The following is a 25,663-nucleotide window of genomic DNA, read 5'->3' as shown; positions in this document are numbered from 1 at the left end:
CGAATAGGTAAAATCATTTCCAAAACTAAATTTCGTAGACGGACTGCAGTAGAAATGTATCTATACACCATTAATCAATCAAATCAATCAAAGCACTTATATAGCGCACTACTCACCCGGAGGGTCTCAAGGCGCTGGGGGGAGGGGGTCCGCTACTGCTCGAACAGCCAGGTCTTGAGCTGCTTCCTGAAGGCGAGGTGGTCTTGGGTCAGGCGTAGGTGGGTCGGGAGGGAGTTCCAAGTCTTGGCGGCCAGGTAGGAGAAGGACCTTCCTCCTGTGGTGGCTCTTCGGATGCGGGGGACGGCGGCGAGGGCGTGGCTGGTCGATCGAAGCTGGCGTTTGGGAGCGTAGAAGTTGAGGCGGCTGTTGAGGTATCCTGGGCCTTGGTTGTGTAGGGCTTTGTGTGCGTGGGTGAGGAGCCGGAAGGTGATTCTCTTGTTGACCGGAGCCAGTGCAGGTCTCTCAGGTGTGGCTGCGGCGGGGGATGTCCAGGATGAGTCGTGCTGAGGTGTTCTGGATCCGCTGGAGTCTCTTCTGGAGTTCATGTGTATTCGTCGTTCAAAAGCTGGAGATGATAAAAAGCCGACCTACACTTCCTAATATTTAAGAGTCTGAATAGAGGGATAGTATAATCCCTCCTCGGTTGAGTGTAGAGACGACAGAAGAACAACAAATGCAACATGTTCTGAGATGATTTAGCGTCGCACGGGCATGGTTCAAGTTCGGCATCGCGATAAACTTTATGAGGATGAAAAACCAGGGAATATGCGATGCTGGACCTAAATCTAATAAGATGATAAATTTTCGTATGGCAAAAGAAAAAAGAGAGAAAGGGCTCTACACATGGGGAATGTACTAAAGGCAAATATTCCCAAACTCTCTTTATCCCTATCTCCGGGTGCTCACTGATCATCTTTAAAAAAGAAAAAGATCCTGTTTCAGCTGGATTTTAGAAATCTTGGCAATTCGTTCAGGGTTATGAAAACAATCCACCAGCCCCACTGTCTCCAACTGCCTTTTTACGTAACTAAGCCACAGTATCTTCTGCATATGATCAAGGCTAAAGCGATCCAGTATTATTGTACGATTAAGGGTCGGCTCTTCCTTTGCCCATACTGAATGCCACAGCAAAGTTGGAGCAATTTGTATACAGTGTGTTAAAGGGGTTAGAACAAGTTCATTGTGACAAAAAAATTGGGCGACTACTTGGCACTGTTAATAATCATCTAAGGAAATTATTCTCCACGGCCTGAAGGAGAGACAGATTGCAACAGCCCCACAATCCGGCCCCATCCGAGGTTACAGAGCACGAGCGAGCCTTATAAATGTTAATTATCGAGTCAATAGCTCTGGATCCTAATTTCTTTGTAAACCTAAACAAAGCCTCCAAGTTTTGGTTGAAACTATTAACCTTAGTTTCAACTAAATGATGCCAAGTGCCTTTCTGGTCATTATAATAGGAGAGGTATGTACCCCGTCTGCCCGATAACTGACCCGCCCAGTCACGTCCTGATGCATTTGTGCTAAGAATTGCACTAAAGATGTGTCTATACCCAAATCCAGCATTTTCTTCCATAGTTTCCCTCTCTCCACCCAGTCAAATGCCGATGTAAGGTCTGTAAAACTCAAATAGATGGAACCATTTTTGACTAGTCTGTACTTACTTGTCACCAGGTTGAGGTTGAGACACTGCTCAACAGGTCTGTGCAGCCAACGTATTTCGCCCAGTTATGGGCTTCTTCAGGGCCAGATAAATCCTATGTTCATACCCAATTTTATAAGGGAGATTTGTTCTCCAATCAAACCTGGTCCATATATCACTTTATTGCACACGTTCTCAAGGAGTCCCATAAAACAACGTGGTTTATCCTTCAAGTTCGTATTGCCAGATTCCCTAGGTAGGTTCCTGTGTCTGGAGCCATGTTCGCCAATTTAGTCATCTTCAGGCGAATTGGGTGTTTTCCTAATTGATCAAGGTTTATTTTGATATCAGGGAAATTAGCAGTAAAAACTATCCAAAGAGACCATAAAAAGGGCCCAGAGAGAGTCAAAGAAATAGCCCACACACTTACCGGTCAGGCCAGCCCATCGGTCACTGCTTGGTCGCTCTATAGGTGAGTCCGGCAATAACAATATTTTCTCTGGTTTTGATGTAGTTGCTTTTGGAGTCATTTGGGACTATGACTCCTGAGCAATCGTCAACTCAGTTTCTCTTTAGGGACCCAAAAGCAGTTGTACTTCCAATAAAGGCTCCGTTAGCCAGTCATTTAGTTTGTTGGTTAGTCATTTCTCTCCCTTAAGAGACATGCATATCATGAAAGCTAGAGTCAAAGGCTTGTCAGCCTGACCTCTTTCGGATGATGACGGGTGAAAATAGGCCTGCCCTCGGTCTCACGTGAGTCCCTCGCAGTGGGTGTCTGTGTAGCACTTCATGGTGCAAGAAGTACCAGAGGGGCCCGCCTCCTCGGCCCTTGCACAGCTTCTGAAAAGGATCCTGGGGCTGGTGTTTCCCACAATGTAGGTGGCGTCCTGTGCAGTTGGTGTCTGTGTAGCACTTTATAGCGCTCAAAGTACCAGAGGGGCCTGTCTCCTCTGCCCGCTCAAAGCTTCTGAAAAAGGATCCAGGGGTTGGGTCCCCACAATGTAGCTGGCGTCCCACACAGACATATTAATGGTCATTATCCTTACTCACGGTGCCTGCTGCGTGCCCCAGAGTCCATCCACGCCCAATGTGCCATTCTTGATATGAGTGTAGTGTCACCTAATCACAATACTCTCTGAGGGTCAAGGGTTGTATGGCGGCCATACTCGCTGGAGGTGCAATACTATCTAATGATGATGCGCCGTATGTGTGTAGTGTGGTCCAAAGCCTATATTCAATCTGGATGTAGTCGGTTCTGAAGTACGAATGATCATGTGGTGCTACATAGAGGCTATACTCACTGTGAGTGAAGTGTTGCCTTGAGGCCACACTCATTTGTGGAGGCACTGATCGCTAGTGTTTGCACTCAGCGTGGAAGTATTCCCTCCCAGCACCTGTACTCATTGCGCCTGTAGCAATTGTGGAGTGTCCATGATCCGTTTGGGGTCTCCCGGAGTCCACATTTCAGGGTTGGACTGGGAACACAAAAAAGCCCTAGCAATTCAGTTAGACCGACCCCGTTGGGGGGCGAGTGAGAAACACTGCTCCTGCTTTTGTCACAGGGGCCGATCACTGCTGCAAAACTGGCCCCCAGTAACAAAATCGACCCCACCACTAAAAAAATGGCCCCCACTCTTCGTTCCAATCAGAAAAAAAACACTGTCCGCTATTCCCAGGACAGTGCCGCACTCATTGTGGGTGCAGCGTTGTTTTGTTGACTGGCCACCGTACTCCATGTGTGTGCGGAGTATCCTGATATCTGTACTCTTTGTGTCTACCATACATACTGAAAGTATGTGAGTTGTGTGTATTTCTTTTCCATGTGGCACACAGCGCAACCTAGCACCGTTGTCCTGGACATGGTCAAGGTGCTACATTAGTGAGGGTTCTTGGGACACCACCGAAGGATCAGTAAATCAGTGTAGTCCTGGATCTGTAGCACTTCCTGTTCAGGGTCGGCCATCTTGGAACCTCCTGTTCAGGGTCAGCCATTTTCGAACATCCTGTTCAGGGTCAGCCATCTTGGAACATCCTGTTCAGAGTTGGCCATCTTGGAACATCCTGTTCAGGGTCGGCCATCTTGGAACATCCTGTTCAGGGTCAGCCATCTTGGGACATCCTGTTCAGAGTCGGCCATCTTGGGACATCCTGTTCAGGGTCAGCCATCTAGGAACATCCTGTTCAGGGTCGGCCATCTTGGAGCATCCTATTCAGGGTCGGCCATCTTGAAACATCCTGTTCAGGGTCAGCCATCTTGGAGCATCCTGTTCAGGGTCGGCCATCTTGGAACATCCTGTACAGGGTCAGCCATCTTGGAATGTCTGCAGTGGGTCGCTGGTCCAGACGCTTGAAACCAGCTGTCCAAGACAATAATGACAATAATGCCACAGGGCTTTAATGTGTGTGCCTCATGTGTGCTCAGGGATGTGTCCGAAATCCCAAGCCAGCTCTTCATGGGCCCGTTATGTTCATGTGTTCTAAGCTGCTTGTGATCATGAGCTGGGTACCTGGAACAATGTCTTTATTATGTTTGTTGTTACACTAAATGCACAAGTTTTGATTTTTGATGTACATGCAGCGCAAGCCTAATGCCTTTAGATATCAACACCTTCTTGCTTGCTGAAAACACCAGAACCTGGCCTGCTACGGGAATTCACAAGGACATATTATCAAGTCCATTATCGCCGCTTTAGCGGCAGTTTCCTGCCAATAAAGCGGCGATAATTTTATCGCCTGTTCTTGATAATATGCCTCATATTTCGTTGCCACAGAAATCTCCTTTTTGCATTTTTAACCTGTTAAATGATGTGTTTCTGACACTTTCTCTCTTCTCTAGATATCCTGGAGGGCATGGTTAATCAGGGTATGTACCTCACGGCCAAGCCTTACATTTACTTCGGAAGTTACAGAAACTCGTGCCTTACGAACCTGACGGTGTGCGGGTTCAGAGGTCAGTATCTGCTCCCGCCAAGCCTGTTGTCCCCTGTCTCTCTTTCACCTCGCCTAGTCTCTTTTCTCTGTTGTTTCCTTTCCTCTCTTATTCTCTTGCTCTTTATCTCTCTCTCTCTCAACTCTCTCTCTTTATATTCCACGTTTGTCTTCACATTTCCTCGCTGTCACCTAACTCAAATTTCTTCTTGTTTTTTACACAAAGTTGGTATTTCTTTCACTCCATCTGAGTTTTTAATTGTTTCATCTTCATACCGGCCAACTCACACGGTGCTGCCGTGTGACACACAATATCGACTACCATCACACAGACTCCTGGGGAGGAGTCGATATCACATGGTGGCAGACAAAACAAGCTGAAAACCAGTGTAAATAGTGGTTTTCCAGCTCGCCTCGGGTGGGCTGTGCTGGTGACGGAGCGGTTCTGTCACAGCCCGCTCGCCGCACCTGCGTGGTGCTGATTTCGCGCCTGCGCGGCGCGTTCTATTGAGCGGGCGGGGCCGTGAAGGAACCGCTCCGTCACAAGCACAGCTCACCCGAGGCGCGTGACGGAGCGGTTCCGTCACCAGCGTGGGAGCGCCACCCCCCCACCCCCGCCCCTTAGCACTGCGGAGGAATAGCCGCCACAGCAAAAGGGTTAATGGGCGTGAAAACGCGCCAGGACCTCGGCAGCAGCCTCAGCTAGCTATGTTTTTTTGGAGGGAGGAGGAGGCTTGGGGCGGAGTGGGGTTCAAAAGAGCCTTGTAGGTACTTCTCGGCATGAGCCCCGCCCCCTTCAAGACCCCGCCCCCACCTTACACAGTGAGATTGCTCTTCAAGTTGGCAGGTATGCATTTTTGTGTCTGTGTTTGGAGATGGGTGGTCGGGGGGCGTGTACGAGTCAAAGTTCAGGGGAAGGAGACATGTTATTGAAAACCAATATGGAACCATTCTTTCAAGATGGATAAAGTCGCTATTCTATAAAGGCTGCCTACAGGTTGTTTTGAAGGGACAGTACATCGTATAACTTCCAGGTGTAAAGACATCATATAACTTGCAGGATTAAAGATCCGTTGCAACCCGGGCGGGCTTTGACACTAGTGACGCCCATTGAGACAATATTTTTTGGTATTCCCCCCAATGACCTCCTTCTCTACGGAGTCCCTTGCCGCCACCACCCTCCAACAGTGCCCCTCATCTCTCCATAGCCCCTCTCTGACATGCATTTCATTTTGTAATTTTTTGGGGCATTCATAGTTCAGTTGCACTCAGTTCTGTGGTCTGTATCGGTCACGTTTTTTGCATCTGGCCCATCACCCCTCTGCGCTACTTTATTATGAGTCAAAACGGCCACTAGACAAAACTCCGATCTCTCTTTTTAGCAGGAACATTAATCACCATATCCACCCAGCCATTTTTATTGTTGCGTAAAAACTGCTGGACACACAAGGAGCTCGGCAGCATGTACTTTTAAACCCATATGTTATTTCTATATGCTGCGCCCTCTGAATTTGGCGCCAGGTGCTTCTGCACCAGTCGCACCCCCATGAAGCTGGCTCTGGTTGCAACGGTTCAACCTTAAGTGTAAATGTAATCGTGGCCGTCCCTCCCCCTTCCTGTTGGATGGACTTGCTCCATATTTGGCTGTTGCTTAGCATGGTCAGCCAAGGTCTGGCATGCCAATGTTCATACAGTTTTGAGAAGAAACGGTAAGAGGTGCAAGGAAGATGTATTTTCTCATTTTAGCGTTCATAGGAAATTCTGTTCACAGCAGTAGCAAAAATTGCTGAGTAGATTAACATCAAACTTGGCATAACTTTGTTACATTGGAATTGGTTCTAGGCTAAATAACCCTAATGTGGATATCGACATGTCTTTGATTCTATCATCACAGCTGTTTATGTGTGCTAACCTGAAAGCCCAACTCTATAAAACTATCTATGATTTATATTTTACTCCGGCCAAACTATACGCTTGGGGGAAAAGGACTACTTCGGAGTGTCCAAGGTGTGGCAAAACAACGGCAAATTTATTACATATGCTGTATGAATGTGACAAACTACTTGTACTCAGAACAATGATTGCTGGGTTCTGTCAGGAAGTGTTTGGGCATCCAGTAGCCGAATCTTCCACCCTATATATTTTGGGTTATGATAACACTCTGCGGCACACTAAGGCGGAAGAAGTAGCTCTCTTCCTGGGTACAGCAGTGTATAGAATAACATTAACAGCCCGTTGGAAGGATGCCGATCCCCCTAACTTTCAGATTTGGCTCTCTCGGCTGTTAGGTATGTATAATCAAGAGAAGGCGATTTTTGCCTGTAAAGGAACTAAGTCAAGAACACGTGGTATCGAGATCTGGAAACCAATTGAAAATTGGAAAAATGACAATAGAGATTGTGGATAAATGAGAGCAATCAGTATAAAATTGTTATAGTTTTTCTTCTTTTTCTTTTTCTTTCCACATGCTGATGTTTCTTGTTTCTTGTTCTGCTAAATCCTTAGTATTCCTGCTTTATTTAAGCTAATGTATTCACCTAAATTGACTGTTTGCTATATTTACTAAAAGTTCCTTTCCGTTTTTGTTACTGCTTTTTTTTCTCTGTTTGTATCTGCAAATGTGAATTACCAAGAAAATAAAATGAAAAAAAAAGGACAGTGATGCTCAAAAAAAAAAAAAAAAAAAAAAAGGAATTGGTTCTAGGCTATAGCAAGCAGATCCCATGGGAGCAGGGGTGCACTGGCAATGATGCTGAATAGCAGTGCAGAACTGTGGGAGTTTCAGACTCCTCTGTGACAGTTTCAGGGTCAGCCATCTTGGCGCATCCTGTTCAGGGTCAGCCATATTGGAGGATCCTGTTCAGTGTTTCAGACTCCTCTGTGACAGTTTCAGGGTCGGTCATCTTGGCGCATCCTGTTCAGGGTCAGCCATCTTGGAGGATCCTGTTCAGTGTTTCAGACTCCTCTGTGACAGTTTCAGGGTCGGCCATCTTGGCGCATCCTGTTCAGGGTCAGCCATCTTGGAGGATCCTGTTCAGTGTTTCAGACTCCTCTGTGACAGTTTCTAGCATATGCCCAATTATGTCTGTCATTATTAAGGCGTAATGGTGTTTACACTTTTTCTTTATTGTCATCACGCAGTCTTGTTTATGTGTTTATAATTATGCATTTAACAGAAAATGGAATGTTGGTACATCTCCTCTCTTGAGAAAGGCTTTTGGTGAAACATGTTTATCTAGACTAGAGTGTTCCATCAAACTTCCAGTTGCTTGTATCCAGATGGAGGGCCAGCATCTTTCTTGCCGCAGCTTTGAAATGGTACCGGGTGTAGGAGGTGGGAGCCTGAGTGCTGTTGTGCTCCTGGGACTAAAGGGGCAGAGTACTGCTCAAGCCAGGCTGGTGATGGAAATATATATATATATATATATATATATATATATATATATATATATATATATATATATATTACCTACTGGCGGTCGCCAGTAGGTATATATAGTTAGGATTTTTTCTCTATGGGTTTTTTGAAAATTCTATGTCTAATAACTTTGGCGTTTGTGGACGGAATCGGCTGAAATTTTCAGGAAAATGGCACATTTTGTTTCTGAGCAGCCCTTGAAAATTTGGGGGGGGTTCGTCCAGTGGGGGCCGAGAAAAAAGGGGGGTCCCAAAACGTGTTTTTAACATTGAGTTTTCCATAGGGCGGTTGGCCTCACTTTTAGCCCGAACGGCTGAATGGATTTGCACGAAACTTGGCAAAATTGTAGGGACTGGTAGCCCGATGTGCCTTTTGTAGGTCTCAATATATGTGCTCCAGTGGATTTTGAGAAATTAACGTTTAAAAAAAGATATATATCTGTAACAGCGGACCGGTTAGCGCTCTGGTTCGCGGACTTTTCGCGCAACGGAGCTTTGTGAAGCGAAGCTGATTGGTTCTCCGGCGTCTGTCAACATTCCAAACAGTCCGTAGCGGCCGCCATCTTGTCTCTCGGTAGGATCGAGAGACAAGAGGAGGTCAAAACAAAGGGGGAAATAACTATAAGGGGGCATAGTAGATCCTCGCTGACCCCCTAGGTTTGATGTGGAGGTTTTAAAAGGGCCCCGCGGGGCAAAAAAAACCCAAAATAATAATAATCGAACGGCTGAATGGATTTGCACGAAACTTGGCAAAATATTAGGGACTGGTAGCCCGATGTGCCTTTGCTAGGTCTCAATATATGTGCTCCAGTGGATTTTGAGAAATTAACGTTGAAAAAAAGATATATATCTGTAACAGCGCTCCGCTTCGCGTACTTTTCGCGTTACGGAGCTTTGCGAAGCTGATTGGTTCTCCGGCGTCTGTCAACATTCCAAACAGTCCGTAGCGGCCGCCATCTTGTCCCTCGGTAGGATTGAGAGACAAGAGGAGGCCAAAGCGAAGGGGGAAATGACCATAAGGGGGCATAGTAGATCCTTCCTGACCTCTTAGGTTTGATGTACCATTTTGCCAAGTTTGGTGTAATTCCGTTCAGCCATTCAGGCTGTAGACGTATGTAAATGTCCTATGGAAAATTGCATGGGGAAAACACATTTGAAAGTGTTGAAATTTAGAACCAATTAAAATGTTACTTTGGTTTTGTATTTGTGTGTGATGAAAGTTAATTGGTTATGTATATATGTCAAATGAGAGGAAACCACAGCCATTTTGTGATACTACTGTCTGAGGTACATTTGTGAGGAATTTTTGGTGGTGAATTTCTGGTGTTTGATTTACACAGTACTAACACTTCTGCTACTTTTAAAAAGGTGAGTTGTTAATTTGTAAGGGGAACTATGTTGTACACTTGAAGATAATTTGAAAAATGTTTTCTGTTATTTATTTGCTGTCCTTCTGTTATACTAAATACTTGATGAAGTTAGTTTTATATTATGTATTACTAAAAACGATAAATGAAAGTGATTATTTTTTTCTGCAATTTACAGCAAGCAATTTCAAAATAAAATGGCTCACAATGAAGAGACCGTGGCAATTTCTTTTGAATTGTCCACTACATTGATTGAAATTGAGAGCACCAATAATGAAATATTGTCACAAGGAGGACATGACTTGTATGATTCCATTAGATTGATTGAAATGGACAGCACCAAGAATGAAATATTGTCACAAGGAGATGACTTGAATGATTCCACTACATTGATTGAAATTGAGAGCACCAATAATGAAATATTGTCACAAGGAGGAGATGGCTTGTATGATTCCATTAGATTGATTGAAATGGACAGCACCAATAATGAAATATTGTCACAAGGAGGAGATGACTTGAATGATTCCACTACATTGATTGAAATTGAGAGCACCAATAATGAAATATTGTCACGAGGAGATGACTTGAATGATTCCACTACATTGATTGAAATTGACAGCACCAATAATGAAATATTGTCAGAAGGAGGAGATGACTTGAATGATTTTTTTGATCAATCTCTTGATGGCGAATTTATCGAGTGTTTGGAGACCATAGAGTTACAAGAATCATCATTGCAGACTTTTAATGAGGAGATTCCAGATGAGATGATTGAAGAGGAAATTACTGATGAGGACATGTTAGTAGTTGTTTCAAATTTAGAAAATTCTGAAGAATAAATTTATATTTAGAAATCAAAAATTGTTTGAGACATTATTTATTTTTATTTTTAATTTATGAGGTTGTAGCGAAGTGATTGTAGTATAAAATGAGACTTATAGTATAGAGTGCAACATTTTTATGTTACATGGTAAGTTTACTCATATTTACTTCCCTTCTGCCACTATATTATCTCCAATGTGTATTTGACATGTCTTCTTCATCTCCAGCCTCCTTTCTCTCACTGTGTGTCTCCGATGCATCTTATCGCTGGTATTTTGTGTAATTACAGAAGAGAGTAAAATAAAATAGTTCGGAACGTGAAAAGGGGGCAAAGTAGAGTACTCCTCACCCCCTAGGCCTTTTTAGGCGGTCCCAAAAGGATCAGTTTCTGCTTTCCTGAGAGATTATGGTATGAGTTCCATATACCACAATAACTTGCATTACAACATGCAAGATATCTATCTCCTATTACCAACTTTTGGAGATATTCGCGCTAAGCGCGAATATCTCCAAAAAGTAACACCTGCCCTGAGCAGTTCTTAGCCATGTTATCCAATGGGAGGTGGATAACATGGCTAAGAGTATTAGCTCGGTAATGCATGAATATCGCTGAGTTTTTAGCGATATTCATGCATTGCGGCCGTTTATTATCGCATTTGCGATAAACCTTGATAATAGTAAGGTTTATCTTCGATAATTTCTGACGATGCTTAGTGGTAAAAAATTGGTTGGTAAGCATCGTTAGCGATAAATATCGCTTAACTTTGGTAATATGCCCCAACGTCTGTTAACGTTCGATTCGAAGGAAATGAGGAAGTGTTGAAAAACATTGTCTGCGCCATCTTGCCTTTTTTGAAATGCCACACTTTTGTCGTGCACGGCAGCCATTTTAGATGTCTTGACCAGACCCACTCTCTGCACGCTGTCGATTCGTAGCATGGCTCCTCACCCTCGTAAGCATCTCCCCCAGGCACTGGTCACCACCGCTCTCTGTCTTATGCATGGGCAATAAACCTTCCCCCATCTGCGCTGCTCTTCCCTGAGAATCACACTCTGTGCCCGCCCGACACCTCCCTTTCGCCCTATTCACTACCGCACCCTCTGACACTCCTCTTCCTCTGTGTCCGAATGTCCAGGCCGGTCCTAGGCTATCAGCTAGCCCTGCAGATGTAGTTTATGGCCCCAGCTGTAAAGAATCACCCCTCTTCAAAGGAGTTATAGTAGATCAAGGCCCACACCCGATGTGATCCGTCACAGCACACGCGTTCCTACTATCTGAAAACCATCCTGTATTGTGATTGGGGAGAGGACCGAGCCTGAAGCGGAAGATTCCAGGAATGACTCTTTGTACATCAAAGTTTTTACAATTATGTGTCACATTAAAAATATATAGCACTCCAACAAAGTAGTAGGAATATAAAACTTTAATAACATATAAATATATACAACAAAACAAAAACAGTAAAAACATTTAAACAACGAAGAGACCGTGGCAATTTCTTTTTAATTATCCAATAGATTTATTGAAATTGACAGCACCAATAATGAAATATTCTTGTCAGTAGCGGTCTGTTGTGCGAATAGTTCCAAGGCAGCAGAACGCGCTGAAATCTAGATGGCACGAAAGTGATGTCTAGCAAGTTGCCGCCCAGCAAATAACGGCGTGGGGCGCCGCGGGGGTGAGTGAGTCCAGTAGGCACCACAGCTATTCTTACCGGCATTGCAGAATTACTGCTGGGGACAATGCTTGTGCTGTAGCAGGGTCACAGCAGAAACAAAAAGGATTCTGTTGAAGATGTTGTTGGTTTTCAATTTGAAAACAGTTCTGGTGTCAACTGCTATGCTAATGTAGTGGTTAATGTTTTGTTTTCTCTAGAAAATGTAAAAGAGGGGGAGGCAGTCCAAAGTTCCGTTAAAAGGGCAAAGGAAAGGATCGGTGGTTTGAACTATCAGTCAAAAAGGGGAGGGGGTGCAACAATTTTTCCTACCGGGTCACACTGTGCTTTCACCGGAAGTGAGGTCTGCAGGATTGTAGTAATTCAAAGTGAGGCTGGCGCCAGCATGGGAGCGCCGACGTCCCGCGGATACAGTTTCGTCACTCCACGGGCGATCATGGCAGTCATTCCCCATCGGGGGTCGGAGACTCCCGCGGCTCCTCTAGAATCTTCAAGGTCGTGGAGGACTACGGTGGTGGAGTCAACCAGTGACCGGGCCATTTCTTTATGTTGGGCCCGCTCTTGCCAGGTCGACCGCCATTTTGAGAGTTCGGCAGCTACCGGCGATCGCGGGGTCACATGAGCGGACGGGCTCCACCCTGCCGGGCGAGACGTTGCAGCATGGCCACAGTGGAAGAACCGTTATCTAGGTCGTTCCGAAACTGTGCAGCACTGGAGTTGTTAGGATGCCACCGCCTGGAGCGCTGAGGGTGCAGCTGGGAAGCCTCCACCTGGGGAGGCGGGAGAGGCCTGTTCGCACCGTCTCTCCCTCCCAGTGCACACCACGGCGTCTCGCTTGAGATTTGTTATGGCCGGACCAGGCGATGAGGACGAGGGGGGGTCGGAGGCATGTGCAAGACATCCCCCTCCAGTGTTGTCGCAGCCATTATAAAAGAAAGAAGTGTCCCGTCCGTCTTCGGGCCGGGCTTCCGGTGGATGTCGGCCGGACGCCCCTGGCTCTGGCCCCATGAACGGGTTTCTTGGTTTATCGGCTGCAGCCGGATCCCGTCGGCCTCGGCCCCCTGACCGTTGGTGGCCGGACCGGAAGAGCATGTGGCGGGACTACCTGAAACTCTCAAGGGCCACCGCGGCCGGACTGGGAGAGAGAGGGGAGGGTCGAGGAGACATTCCCCCCCCCTGCAACTGTTCAGCGTTGTAAAGGCAATCCCCTGGCCGGGTCCCGCTGGTCTCGGCCTCTCCTCCGGCTACACCCTACGTTAGGATCTCCTGGCCGAGGCGTGGCAGCAGAACCTGCCTTATATGGGCTGCTCCCGGCTGGGCGTAGCCGGAACCCTGTCCCACCTTGGAAGTTTCCAGAGTGGGGGTGGATGTTCTACTGACTTGCATTTTCCCTAGTCTATCGATTTTTTTGGCGTGGCAGGCGGTGGGACAGCGAGGGGTGATTTGGTTTCTCTTACTGTTTTTCTGGTCTCTCACCACTGGCATATTTTAACGTTTTCTTGTTTCTAGGACATTAATAGGTTTTATCATTACGTTATGTTATCGTTTCTTTGTTCGTTGTTTAATAAAAGTTCATGTTCATCAGTGGCCTACTGATTTTCGTTTTCCTATTTTTTTCTTTCCAGGTTGTTTCATGGTAAAGTTTCTGTTAACAGGATACAGTGATCACTTCGTTATTATTGCATATGTCCTTTTCACTAGGGGTGCTCTCTGGTCGGGCCAGATGACGTATCTCTAGTAAATGGTCCGGGTGAAAAAGGTGCATCAATCAGTGGGGAGTAGATAGGCATGACAGATTACAACGGGGGAGAACGGTCCGCATTACGTACCCTTTCACTACTTGCAAACATTTTCCTACGTTTATTTGCAAACAGGGAATACCTCCAAAAAGAACTAATTCCCAAACAGTCAATGTTCGGACAATCAATCAATCAATGAGGAATGAAATAGGTACGACGTGTTAAAGGCTTGCGTTACCTACCCTTCACTATCTGCAAAGGGAGATAGAATATTCCTATTCTTCCTCGTTTGCAGGTAGAGAAGATCGTTAAGAGAATTAACTTCGAACAATTCAATGCTCGATTGAAACAATCAACAAGGGGTACTGTGAACACAAATGAACGCCGCTTATATACATACGCATTGCTATTTTCAACAGGTTGTTCCTAATGTTTCTATTTTAGCGAGGTCAAAAGAGATCCCATTAGTGGCCTACTGATTTTGCTCGATTCCTTTTGTTTTTTTACACGATTTTTCGCTATCTGCAAAGACTAAACAGAGTATTGCGACTCTGTGCTTGTTTGTAAATAGAGAATGAACCAAAGAGAACAATCAATCAAATGGAGAGAGAAGCAGGCACGACGGATTACAAAGGGGGAAAGGGCTGCATTAACTACCCTTCACTATCTGCAAAGAGAGAGTACTCCTAATAGAAATGAGGGGTGGGGGGCAGCAATCAAAGCAGATCAGTGTGCATAAACACGAAAAAAAAAATTCTTACCACGTACTTGACATTCGACAGCTTATGATATTTGCTATTAAAAAACCATTGAAATTCACTGAAAAAACCATAGGTTATAGACCATATATAGTTAGGAATTAGCATTTACAAAACCTTGAAAATTCACTGAAAAAACCATAGGTTATAGACCATATATAGTTAGGAATTAGCATTTAAAAAACCTTATTTTACTCACACAAAACCATTGAAATTCCATATATAGTTAGTTGCACTAACTATATATTGCGCACCCGCAATCCACTGCTGATGATGTCACATATTACATCATTCATGACATGGTCAGTGACATCACTGATGACATCACTGATGACATCTCAAATGACATCACTGATGACATCACTGATGACATCTCATTTGACATCAATGACCACATCACTGATGATATCATTCATGTGACAATACAATGCATCTCCTCACATTTTAATATAACCTCTGTTTCACCCAGTGTTAAAAACAGAGTATAATTTTTGAAACCATTGACACACCAATACTAGTTACTACATACGTACTCACTGATTCCTACGTCTACACACACATTCACTCATTCACCCATACAATCATTCATACATACAATCACTCATGTTTACAACACAATCATATGCACTCATACACCTATACAGACACTCACACTCTGCCACTCATCCATGGAGTTACTCACACACCTAGTCAGTCCTGTAAAGAATCAATCACACTTCCATTTTCTACTCTATACAGTTAAACATAGAGCACCTTACGTTTTCAACCATATACTAACACATACTTACTCTCTTATACAATCATTGATACAAGTACACATTGATCTGTACAGAGTCACACACCTCCCATCCAGCCACACACACACTCAGTCTCCCATGCAAATATTTGGGCAATCAATCAATAACCCATATAGTTACTCATATAGCTACTGATCAACACATGCAGCAGTTTACAGAACAACAGACATAATGATGCACAAATTAAGACAGTTTAGTCACTAACCCATGCACTCAGTGAGACACATTTAATCACTCACTCATACATTCAGTCATGCACCTACTAAATCCTTCGTCCAGACACTTATACATCCACTCATTCTTCAATATGTAAGACATATTTTAACTTTACAGAAACATAGTCACTGGATGTTGTCATCAGTGATGTCATCAGTGATGTCATTTGAGATGTCATCAGTGATGTCATCAGTGATGTCACTGACCATGTCATGAATGATGTAATATGTGACATCATCAGCAGTGGATTGCGGGTGCGCAATATATAGTTAGTGCAACTAACTATATATGGAATTTCAATGGTTTTGTGTGAGTAAAATAAGGTTTTTTAAATGCTAATTCCTAACTATATATGGTCTATAACCTATGGTTTTTTCAGTGAATATATATATATATATTCAAATATATGAATGTGTATGCATGCATGTGAGTAGCTTTGTAAATGAATGTGTGCTTGTACCTTTATAAGTATCTATCTCTCTATCTATCCATGCATCCATCCATCCATCCATCCATCCATCCATCCATCCATCCATCCATCCATCCATCCATCCATCTATCCATCTATCTATCTATCTATCTATCTATCTATCTATCTATCTATCTATCTATCTATCTATCTATCTATCTATCTATCTATCTATCTATCTATCTATCTATCTATCTATCTATCTATATGTATCTATACATATACAATCTTATATGAGAGTTAGTGTATTTGTGTCTCTGTGTTTATGTATGTATGTGGGCAGGTGTACGTGAATACACGTTTGTGTAGGTGTGTGAGTGTCTGTATGAGTGCATACATTTCGTATTAATGCTTTCTCCATGTTTTGGTCCTCGACATTTAGGCTATAATATTCTGCGCCTGGGTATTTCCCCCATGATATTCTGACGTACAAGTGACGCAGCAGTGGTCTTTAAAGCCAGTGTGTGGAGATAGGCCACATCTGCACATTGACAAGCACAGCAAAGCAAACCTTTCAACCTGCAGGACAAGCATGGTGTGTCTGGGTCAACAGTAATGGACTCCAGCCTAATGGACGACACACAGAGGAAGTGTTTCACAATGCAAGGACTTTAGGAATACCTAGTGACAATCAAAAGCAGTAATCCCAAAAGGCAATGCCCAGATAGAACACGCAACACGCATAAGCGGGAAATGGCCAGCGGGTTCAGGAAATGGACAGAAACAGTCTGGGTTGGTTAGGGGCAAGAGAATGTAGAAATACTCCAAGATCAGCGCAGGAACGCTAACACAAATATAATCTACTTGGATTTTGTCGCAAATAAGTGTTTTTGTTATGAATCTGTTTGATTTAATCCTCGAAAATTTCTTGAGACAATCCCAATGTTCTTGTGACATTTTGTTGAGAAATTGGAGTTGTTTTGAAGGTTGTGTAAATGCCTAGTTTCTTTAAAGTCAGACTGCTGCTGGGAGAATCAGAAGTACTCTTGCTTCAAGTGTGCATCCTTTCCCAGAGCCTTTGTAGCACCATACGCTTTCCTTGCCAGTAACCTCCACCCTTGTTTCTTCTCGCCAGGCGTAACGTTTTCCTTCTTTTGGAAGATGCAGGACCAGCCCCTGCCAGAGCTCCCGCTTCAGCCGCAGTCGCGATACTCGCTGGCGTCCGGCGAGAAGCTGGTGTCCAGCAGCTTCCAGATCTACTCAGACAAGCAGAAGGGCTACGTGGAGATGTACACCAGTGAGAACGCGCGCAGCTGGAAGGCGAGCATTAGCCCTCCAGGTGGGTCAAGATTGTGGCCACATGTTTTGATGAGTCTCTCAATTTATGGAGCAGTCACCAAAGCCATTAGAGTACTGGAAGGAAGTTGGGAGATGAGGATTAAAGTCAAAATCATTACATTTGTCAAAACAGGAACACAAGAAATTTGCTACCATATTTCGATAGAGAGGTTATCTCCTACATAGACATCTACGGCCGGGTGATTCAAGCGTTTTTCCGTTCGCAAACGGGCTGATTCGCAGAATCGGCCAATTTGCAAACGGGAAAAAGCCTTTTGGGATGTATTATCCCAAAAGGCATTCGCAAGGGAATTAAAAAAATTGCGATTCCGTATTTTGCGAGTGCATTTAAGGGATCGCAATTTGCGATTCCTTAAATGAAATGCAGGAAGCCAAATAAATGTACGACCTGTCTTTAAGGAATCACAAATTACCACCAACTTCAAGTTGCGAATTCCATGAAAAATTCACTTTTTGCATTTTTCAAGGTGCCATGTAGCGTACATACATGGTCTTAGGCCATGTATGTGCGCCACGTGTGCACACATGCATATTACAGGGGTGCAACATTTGGCACCCTTGAAATTGCATGCGCAATTTGTGAGTACCTATTGGGTACTCGCAAATTGCGCATGCAATTCCCATTCATTCCTTTGGGTCTCTAGGCCCATAGGAATGCATGTGAAACCATTCCTTATTTGTGACTCGCAATTTGCGAGTCGCAAATAAGGAATATGTAGGAACCGCAATTATTATTGCAAACCTACGTACGTTATTTTTGCGAATCCATAATAGCAAATCGGTAAAATTCGCTAGTATGGAATCGCAAAATTCAATATTGATACATCTGGCCCCAAGAGTCTTGGCAATGTTTAGAAAAAGGAAAAATGAACACAACACAATGACCATGTTCCTTTCCAAGAGAGCTAAGCGCAAGAGAAGACAGATTGTAATTGACACTAAAGTCACCAACACAACAGAGCCCTCTTAAAGCACTTACACCACCTTGTCATGCTACCACCAAATGATGGGGTGATACTCAGTAGAATTCCCTAAAGAAAAAAATCACCCCTTTCAGAGAAAAGGAAAAATGGCAGAGGTTTCTCACCACTGAGTTATGCTCCTAGACAGGAGTGTTGGCAGACACACCAACCTTGTTGGAGACACTTCTCTGTAGGTGACAAAATGAGGCCCTGCCCTGATCCCCATGTACATGCATGCACACATGCACACACACACACACACACACACACACACACACACACTACACACATAGCACACATACACACATGTACACACACACCACACCACATAAATACACCCACCACACACACACACACACACTTACACACACAACACACACACACAGATATACACACACGTACCACACCACGCACACAACACACACCACACACACACCACACACATACACATGCATGCACACAGACACACCACACAAACACACACCACACACACACACACACACACACATACACTGCACACACACAACACACACCATACACAATATACACACACATGCCACACACACAACACATGCAACACACACACGTACATATTGGTATTTTATGGTGCATAATTATTAAATAAACACCAGTATTCTACGCATCACAAGAATACGAATGATTTCATATATTCTGACCAGCTCAGCATTAATATACACAATACGACAAAAGTTAGATATGCCCCAATCATATTTCCGCGCACAGTCCTTAGCAATCAGTCTGATCCCTAACTATGTTATAAATAGCTATCCAACAATCTAGTTGTAAGAGTTTATTTGTGTAGAGAAAGTCATGTAAAGCTTTCCCCCACACCTTCCATGTCATCAGACCTGATGCTGTGACTCCATAATGAAGCATCCTGCAAGCAATGGGTCCCTCTGTCGCACCCCGTCCCAAACACCCGCATCGTCCACACCTTCCTTCCTCAGGGCGCTCTATGGAGGATGGAGGGGTCGGTTCAAGGACTGGACCGTGAAGTACACAGGAGCCTAGTGTTACTACATGTGTGGTCCTTTCTTCTACATAGAACATGCAACCTTGTTTATCCTTGTAGTCACCATTAAGTGTTGTGTTTATTAAAAAGCTTCTTTCTTTAAGTTGAGCCTCAGAATGCATGACTTCATGCACATACTTTATTAGTTTGCACAATTTATATGGCTCTTAATAGAAAACAAGCAGGCCTTTTATCTTCAACAGAGGTTCTTAGCTTGTGGTCTTGGAACCCCTGGGGGTCAGCAACGCCTACGCGGAGGGTCCGAGGATGCTTAGAAAATTAAATAATATTAAAAGACTATTTCATAACAATGGCAGTAGTGATCCTTTAGACTGCACCAGTCAAAATCCCTAAATCCTTGTGCACATTGTGCCTAGTCCTAGAGTTTGGACCACTGCATAACTGAAAATATAAATGAACAATACTTTTCAGTAGGAGGGCAGCATTCTATCTGTGTGTTTTTTCATTCATATGTCCATGACTTTGCCGTTTAGAGCTGTATTCACTCTAGATCCAAATATTCTTTTCAAAGTCTTTCCTTCTGTTGCAAATTATTCTCCAAGAGTTGGTATTGTTTTAAAAATGCTCATTATTGCAAGCCAGTTCTCAATCATTTTTTGGCAGACCCAGCCTTGGTAATGAATACTGCTAAATACAATAAAATCATGGACATGTGAATGAAACTAACAGATAGAATTTTGGCCACCTACCAAAAAGCAATATAAAAAAATTAGTTAAGAGTATATGAAGAAGCAAAATGTAAAATATATATATTTTTAAAACACTCTGGGCCTGATTCACAGGACTAACCTAAGAAAAAATTCTAAACTTACTATCATTTTGGTACTCACAGAAGGCATTTACTAATTTTGTTATTCATAGAAGGCACTTACTCATTGATGAGTAAGTGCCTTCTGTGAATACCAAAATGAATAACTTACTCATTTTGAGTGACTTACTCATTTTGAGTAATTTACTTATTTTGAGTAACGTACTCATTTTGGTATTCACAGAAGGCACTTACTCATCAATAAGTAAGTGGATTCTGTGAATAACAAAATGAGTAAGTGCCTTCTGTGAGTACCAAAATGAGTAAGTGCCTTCTGTGAATACCAAAATGAGTAAGTGCCTTCTGTGAATACCAAAATGAGTAAGTGCCTTCTGTGAATACCAAAATGAGTAAGTGTCTTCTGTGAATACCGAAATGAGTAAGTGTCTTCTGTGAATACCAAAATGAGTAAGTGTCTTCTGTGAATACCAAAATGAGTAAGTGTCTTCTGTGAATACCAAAATGAGTAAGTGCCCTCTATGAATACCAAAATGAGTAAGTGCCTTCTGTGAATACCAAAATGGTAGTAAGTTCAGGATTTTGTCTTAAGTTAGTTCTGTGAATCGGGCCCTCTGTAACTATGATGGAATTTGAAATTGGAGGCTAAAAATGAAGAGCCTCATTTATGTAAAGTGTTGCACCGCTGCAGTAAAACAGCGATACAACACTTTTCAGTGCGCCCTCCTTACAACACCATGGATGCGCAGTATTTACTGTACGGTTCTCCATGTCGCAAAGATTGACAGATACGTCAAGAATCCTGTTGTATGTGTTGGACTAAAAGTGGCGCATTGCTGGAGTGGGTCTGGAAACAGACACAAATCCAACAGTAGGTCATTTCACATGGGGAAGGCCCCATGTGAAACCTGTGTCGCCCCTTACATCTGCTTCAAGCAGGCGTAAGATCTGACCCAGTGGCGTCCTAGAAGTGTCGTGGCGAAATCTCATAGATTTTACTGCACAACTTCTACGAGCCTTTTCTGCGTCGGAATGCCCACACTGCATGCATTATACCTGTCGCAGTCGTCCTTTATGTATGCGTTTGATGAATGGCTGTTTCTGTATTTTGGTGAATTGTTTTGCGGTTCAAATTATCTAAATTGCTTAGGAGGTGGTCTCCGGCTTCCAGTAATGACTCGGTGGGATCCCCAGATTCCAGTAACAACTCAGTGGGTGTCCACACATTTCAGAAATTATTAAGTGGGTGCCCACAGGAGTCAAAAGGTTAAGAACCACTGATCCAGACCTTGCACTTCAGTCACGCACATTAATAGGTTTAGGGGGCTATTTACGAGAATGTCACGCAGTGCAGTGTATCAAGGTGACCCGCTGCACTGTGTGACGGCAAAGGGCGGGAATGCGTCGTATTTAAAGCAACACAGCACATTCCTGCTTTTTTCCCTGCTTTTTTAGCAGCCTAGTGCCAACTCAGACACCCTTGCACCATCCTTGCACCATGGTGAAAGTTTGTCTGTGTTGAATGCAAAATTATTTTTATGCTGGAAGGGACACCTTCCTGCACAAAAACAATCCTGAGAGGCATATTCTTCTTTCTATGTGTGCCGCGACATACAGCACACATAGAAAGAGGAAGTAACGAGGAGAAATAAAGATATTTCTCCTCGTTGTGCCTGTCCTGAGGAGGTGCCCCTTCCTGCACGGAAACAACCCTGCCGATAACACATGCAGTCTTGCACCATGGTGTGAGAGTGCTTGCATTGGGGCTAGGCTGCCAAAATGACGCCATATTGGATAGATACAGTGCACTCCTGCCCTTTCACTTTGGCGTAGGGCAGCGCAGAAAACTGACTTGCTGCAGTGCTGCCCTGCACCAAAACCCCAGAAATGAGGCCCTTACTGTTTTTTGTAATATGGTCGTAAGTGGAACCCCCTCCAGCCGCCACCACCATGGTGATCTCTGTCCAGCACCTTATGTCCAAGATGCGCCAAGCTCCGGCTACAAACAAAGCCTCCTTTATATAGTGTTCCACCCCCTCAGAGCTAGGCCAGTGTTATATGAAATATTTTACTCAAAATTAACTCCACTGTGTACGTTACACGCTGTTTTCTTAATGCATTGCATCTGCAACATTTAATTGATTCTGTCCATGCATTGCAGGACTTTAAGAACAAAGTTAATGGACATAAACCATACATTGCAGAGTTCTCTGGAACCAGCACCCATTAAGGAAATGTTTGTGAGAGAGATACAACATATTATACTAAGGGAGGCAGAGACATTCTTCAAGCTCGTAGTGAGGTGCCTGGTCCAGAAACTGCTGTCCCTGCTGACTGACTAATATTTGATCGAAAAAACATGGGAGGAAAAGATGGAAAATGCAAATCTACAAATAAAATGCAGCAAAACTCTTAACCTCGAACAGTCAAAAAACAACTTGATGCACACAGCAAAGAAAATACCAAAAATCACATGAAAAATGTTAAAATATGAGTAAATACATTTCTAATTTAAAAAATCAACAAAATATTTACTTTGTATGGGCCCGATTCACAGAACTAACTTAAGACAAAATCCTAAAAGTACTACTTTCAGTATTCACAGAAATTAGGATTTTGTCTTAACTTTGTCTTAAGACAAACTTAAGACAGAGTTAAGACAGACTTAAGGCAAACTTAAGACAGACTTAACACAGACTTAACACAGACTTAAGTTAGGGTTCTGTCTTAAGTTTGTCTTAAGTCTTTCTTAAGTCTGTCTTAAGTCTGTCTTAAGTCTGTCTTAAGTTTGTCTTAAATTTGTCTTAAGTCTGTCTTAAGTCTGTCTTAAGTTTGTCTTAAGACAAACGTAAGACAAAATCCTAACTTCTGTGAATATCAAAAGTAGTAAGTTTAGGAGTTTGTCTTAAGTTAGTTCTGTGAATCGGCCCCAATATGTGGAAAAGGGGGGAGGGATTTTGCAGCCTTTACTGCTGGCTTAAGGTGCACCAAGCTTACATTTTATATTAAAATCTGTATGAAATTTGCTTGAGTGACCCAGAATTCTAACTGGACTTACAGACTTCCTTCCCTCTCCTCCACAGGGGCAGACTGGACCCATGTCCTCTTCACCTGGACCTTAGAAAAGGGACTGAAGATTTATGTCAACGGAACCTTGAACACCAGCGACGCAAGGGGCAGAGAGTCCCAGAGCTACGGAAACCCAAAGTCCAGCCTGGTGGTGGCCACGAGCGAGGACCAGGCTGGGACTTATGTAAACGGGGCCTTCGATGAATTCGTCATCTGGGAACGCGCTCTGACTCCCGCAGAGATACAACTGTATTTTACGGCTGCTACAGGTGAGATGAAATGAAGTACGTGTGGATGGAGTGCGTGACACAACAACTTCACACGGTCGACAGTCTTTTATATGGACAGCATTGATTAATGATGTCAAACTTTCTATCCTTCTATCAGTATTCCATTAACACATTTTACATTTACATTTACATTTACATTTACATCCAGAGAGGGATCCTTACCTCCAGCTCTGTGTCCAATGCCCACCTTTGAGCTTCCCAGTACTTTGTTGTCTGGGTGGCACCAACCTGGCACTGAGGCTACTGCTAGTGTGGTCACATGTCCGGTGGGGTTCCTCGATTACTCTTTCAGTGGCCAGGAGTGGTGAAACTGTCTCCAAGCTTCACCAACCCCCTCACCACATTTAAACCAATTCCATAATTTACTTGGAAATAGGTTTATTTGCATGACTAGAAACCTGATAGTCCCCTTCTACAGAATTATATTACCTTTTTCACAGACCTAGAAACACATTTCTTCAAAAGTGTCACAAACATCTTAACTCCTTTATTACTTTTAGGGTTGTGTTAAACTAATCCAGAACAAATTCACCTTTGACTTTTATTTAGATGATGTTGTCAGGCAGCGAATAAGCCATTATTGCAGGTCTGCCACCTTTACAGACTTGTAGCAGTAAAGTCAACTTTTTTCACAAAATGTTGATAAACATATTTTGTGAGTTTGTTTTAATTGGTGGAGAATGTAAAAATATTGTTAAACATATTGTTCACTATTTTGGTATAACACTTAAAGGACTGCATTGAGCAGACAAATATAGACTGAAAACCAGAAACGTTTGCCTCATCTTGTAGCCTTTGTTGGTCGTACTCCGGGCATCGTGGGCGCAAGCATTTAAGATCCAGACAAGCTATCTGAAAGCAGACCTGGTCCTTAGTAGAGAGACACTGCTGCTGTCTCCAGACAGTGGAATCCTGCTCTTCATGCCCAAGCCCAGCCCTGATAACTGCAAACATCTGACATGGTCGTTCAGAAGACCAGAGAGCTGAAGGTTGCTGTAAGTGAACCGAGTACTAACGAAAGACACAACCACTATGCCATGAACATTGTTTGCAAGAATCGAAGACCATTCTTAACTATATTTAGTTGGCATACATATTTTTTAAGCATTTTGAGGCACAAGAGATGTCAGCTTCCAGGTACACGCTTACATTTTCAACTTTAGGCTATGGACTTACCAGCTTGGTATGTGAACGATGGTACGTCTGCTGGGTTGCACCTTAAGTGCAGTCTCTGAACATGGTGACCACCATTGAGATGTAACCAATGTCCAGTTTTTGAAAAGGCTGGCAGCAAATGACCCGCTAAAGACTTTTTGAAACATTGTGTTAATGGCACTGTCAATGGTTTGTGGAACCCACCCCTTCATTATTACCATTGACCTCCATTCTCTTGGCAGCGTACAGCAAGTATGAAATAGTACGAACCAAAGTCCTTGTAAAGTCTCCCTGTAGAGTCAACACCATGGATCCTTTGATCCCTTCTGAAGATCATCTTCAGACTATTCCGCAACGGAAGCAAGGAAGCGGCCCATCGGAAAGGATCCTATCAAGGTGGACCTGATGGTGCGTATAGAGATTGCTTCTAGGTATCACTTGGTCCTCACCTGATGATTGTTACTGCAGGGAAGGATTTGCCATCATCCTGGCCTCCATCATCTCCATGGGGCCTGTGGTGCTTCCTTCCAGCTCTCTCCTCTGCAGTGAAGTCTTAAACACTGGTTGACCTCCACCCCCACCACGGTTCTAACTGCATCCAACTCCTGAAGCGGACTAAGATGTGGGGACGTTAAAACGGCTCCCAGTAGTTGGATAGTCACAATGAGAGCTGATCACACTTAGGCTCACTGGGGCCCTATTCATCCAGATAAATAGACACTTGTAGATTTGCTCATATGTATATTGAGCACTACACATAGGTGTAAATCTCCATGATTTTGCTATTCGTCATTTCTGAGTGTATATGTACACCTGTGTGCAGAATTATGTGTCTCTACCCCCTTGTGGGGCCTCCTACAGCACGATTTCTGAGTGTAAAGTTACTACTAGTAACTTTTTACTAGTACATGAAGATCTCCACCACCATTGCAGAGGCCTCCCTTTGGGAAAGTATAGGGATAAATATTAAAGTTTATTAATCTTTTAAAAAGTATGTTAAATATTTTAATATAAGAAGTAAGATAATGAAAAATATTTATTATTAACCTATAAGTTAGCTAATAAAAACTCATTGACTCAGTAAATTAAATGTGTATTAAATAATTCATTAATTCAAATATATTTATTTCATTTATAATAATATTTTGTAAGGAATAATCAAAAATTCTATCCCATGGTAACGATTTTATTTAATATGTATTAAAAATTGTTCAGTAATGTGTATATATAATGAAAC

The 25,663-nt window shown here is 43.3% G+C and overlaps 1 protein-coding gene across 1 annotated transcript in view; it reads left to right on the top strand.

The window, feature by feature from the left end:
- The window catches only part of ADGRD1 (adhesion G protein-coupled receptor D1), a 1,126,805-nt gene that overhangs the window by 116,251 nt on the left and 984,891 nt on the right, over window positions 1–25,663 (top strand). Inside the window, exons 4-6 of the mRNA XM_078666340.1 lie at window positions 4,479–4,592; window positions 16,907–17,110; window positions 22,996–23,250. Coding sequence (XP_078522466.1) covers window positions 4,493–4,592; window positions 16,907–17,110; window positions 22,996–23,250 — 559 coding nt within the window. The 5' untranslated portion in view covers window positions 4,479–4,492. The remainder of the gene's footprint in view (window positions 1–4,478; window positions 4,593–16,906; window positions 17,111–22,995; window positions 23,251–25,663) is intronic.

This window comes from Lissotriton helveticus, chromosome 11, assembly GCF_964261635.1.
Source record: "Lissotriton helveticus chromosome 11, aLisHel1.1, whole genome shotgun sequence".
NCBI lineage: Eukaryota > Metazoa > Chordata > Amphibia > Caudata > Salamandridae > Lissotriton > Lissotriton helveticus.
The sequence above is the reverse complement of the archived record's forward strand: the minus strand, read 5'-3'. Positions and strand labels throughout refer to the sequence as shown.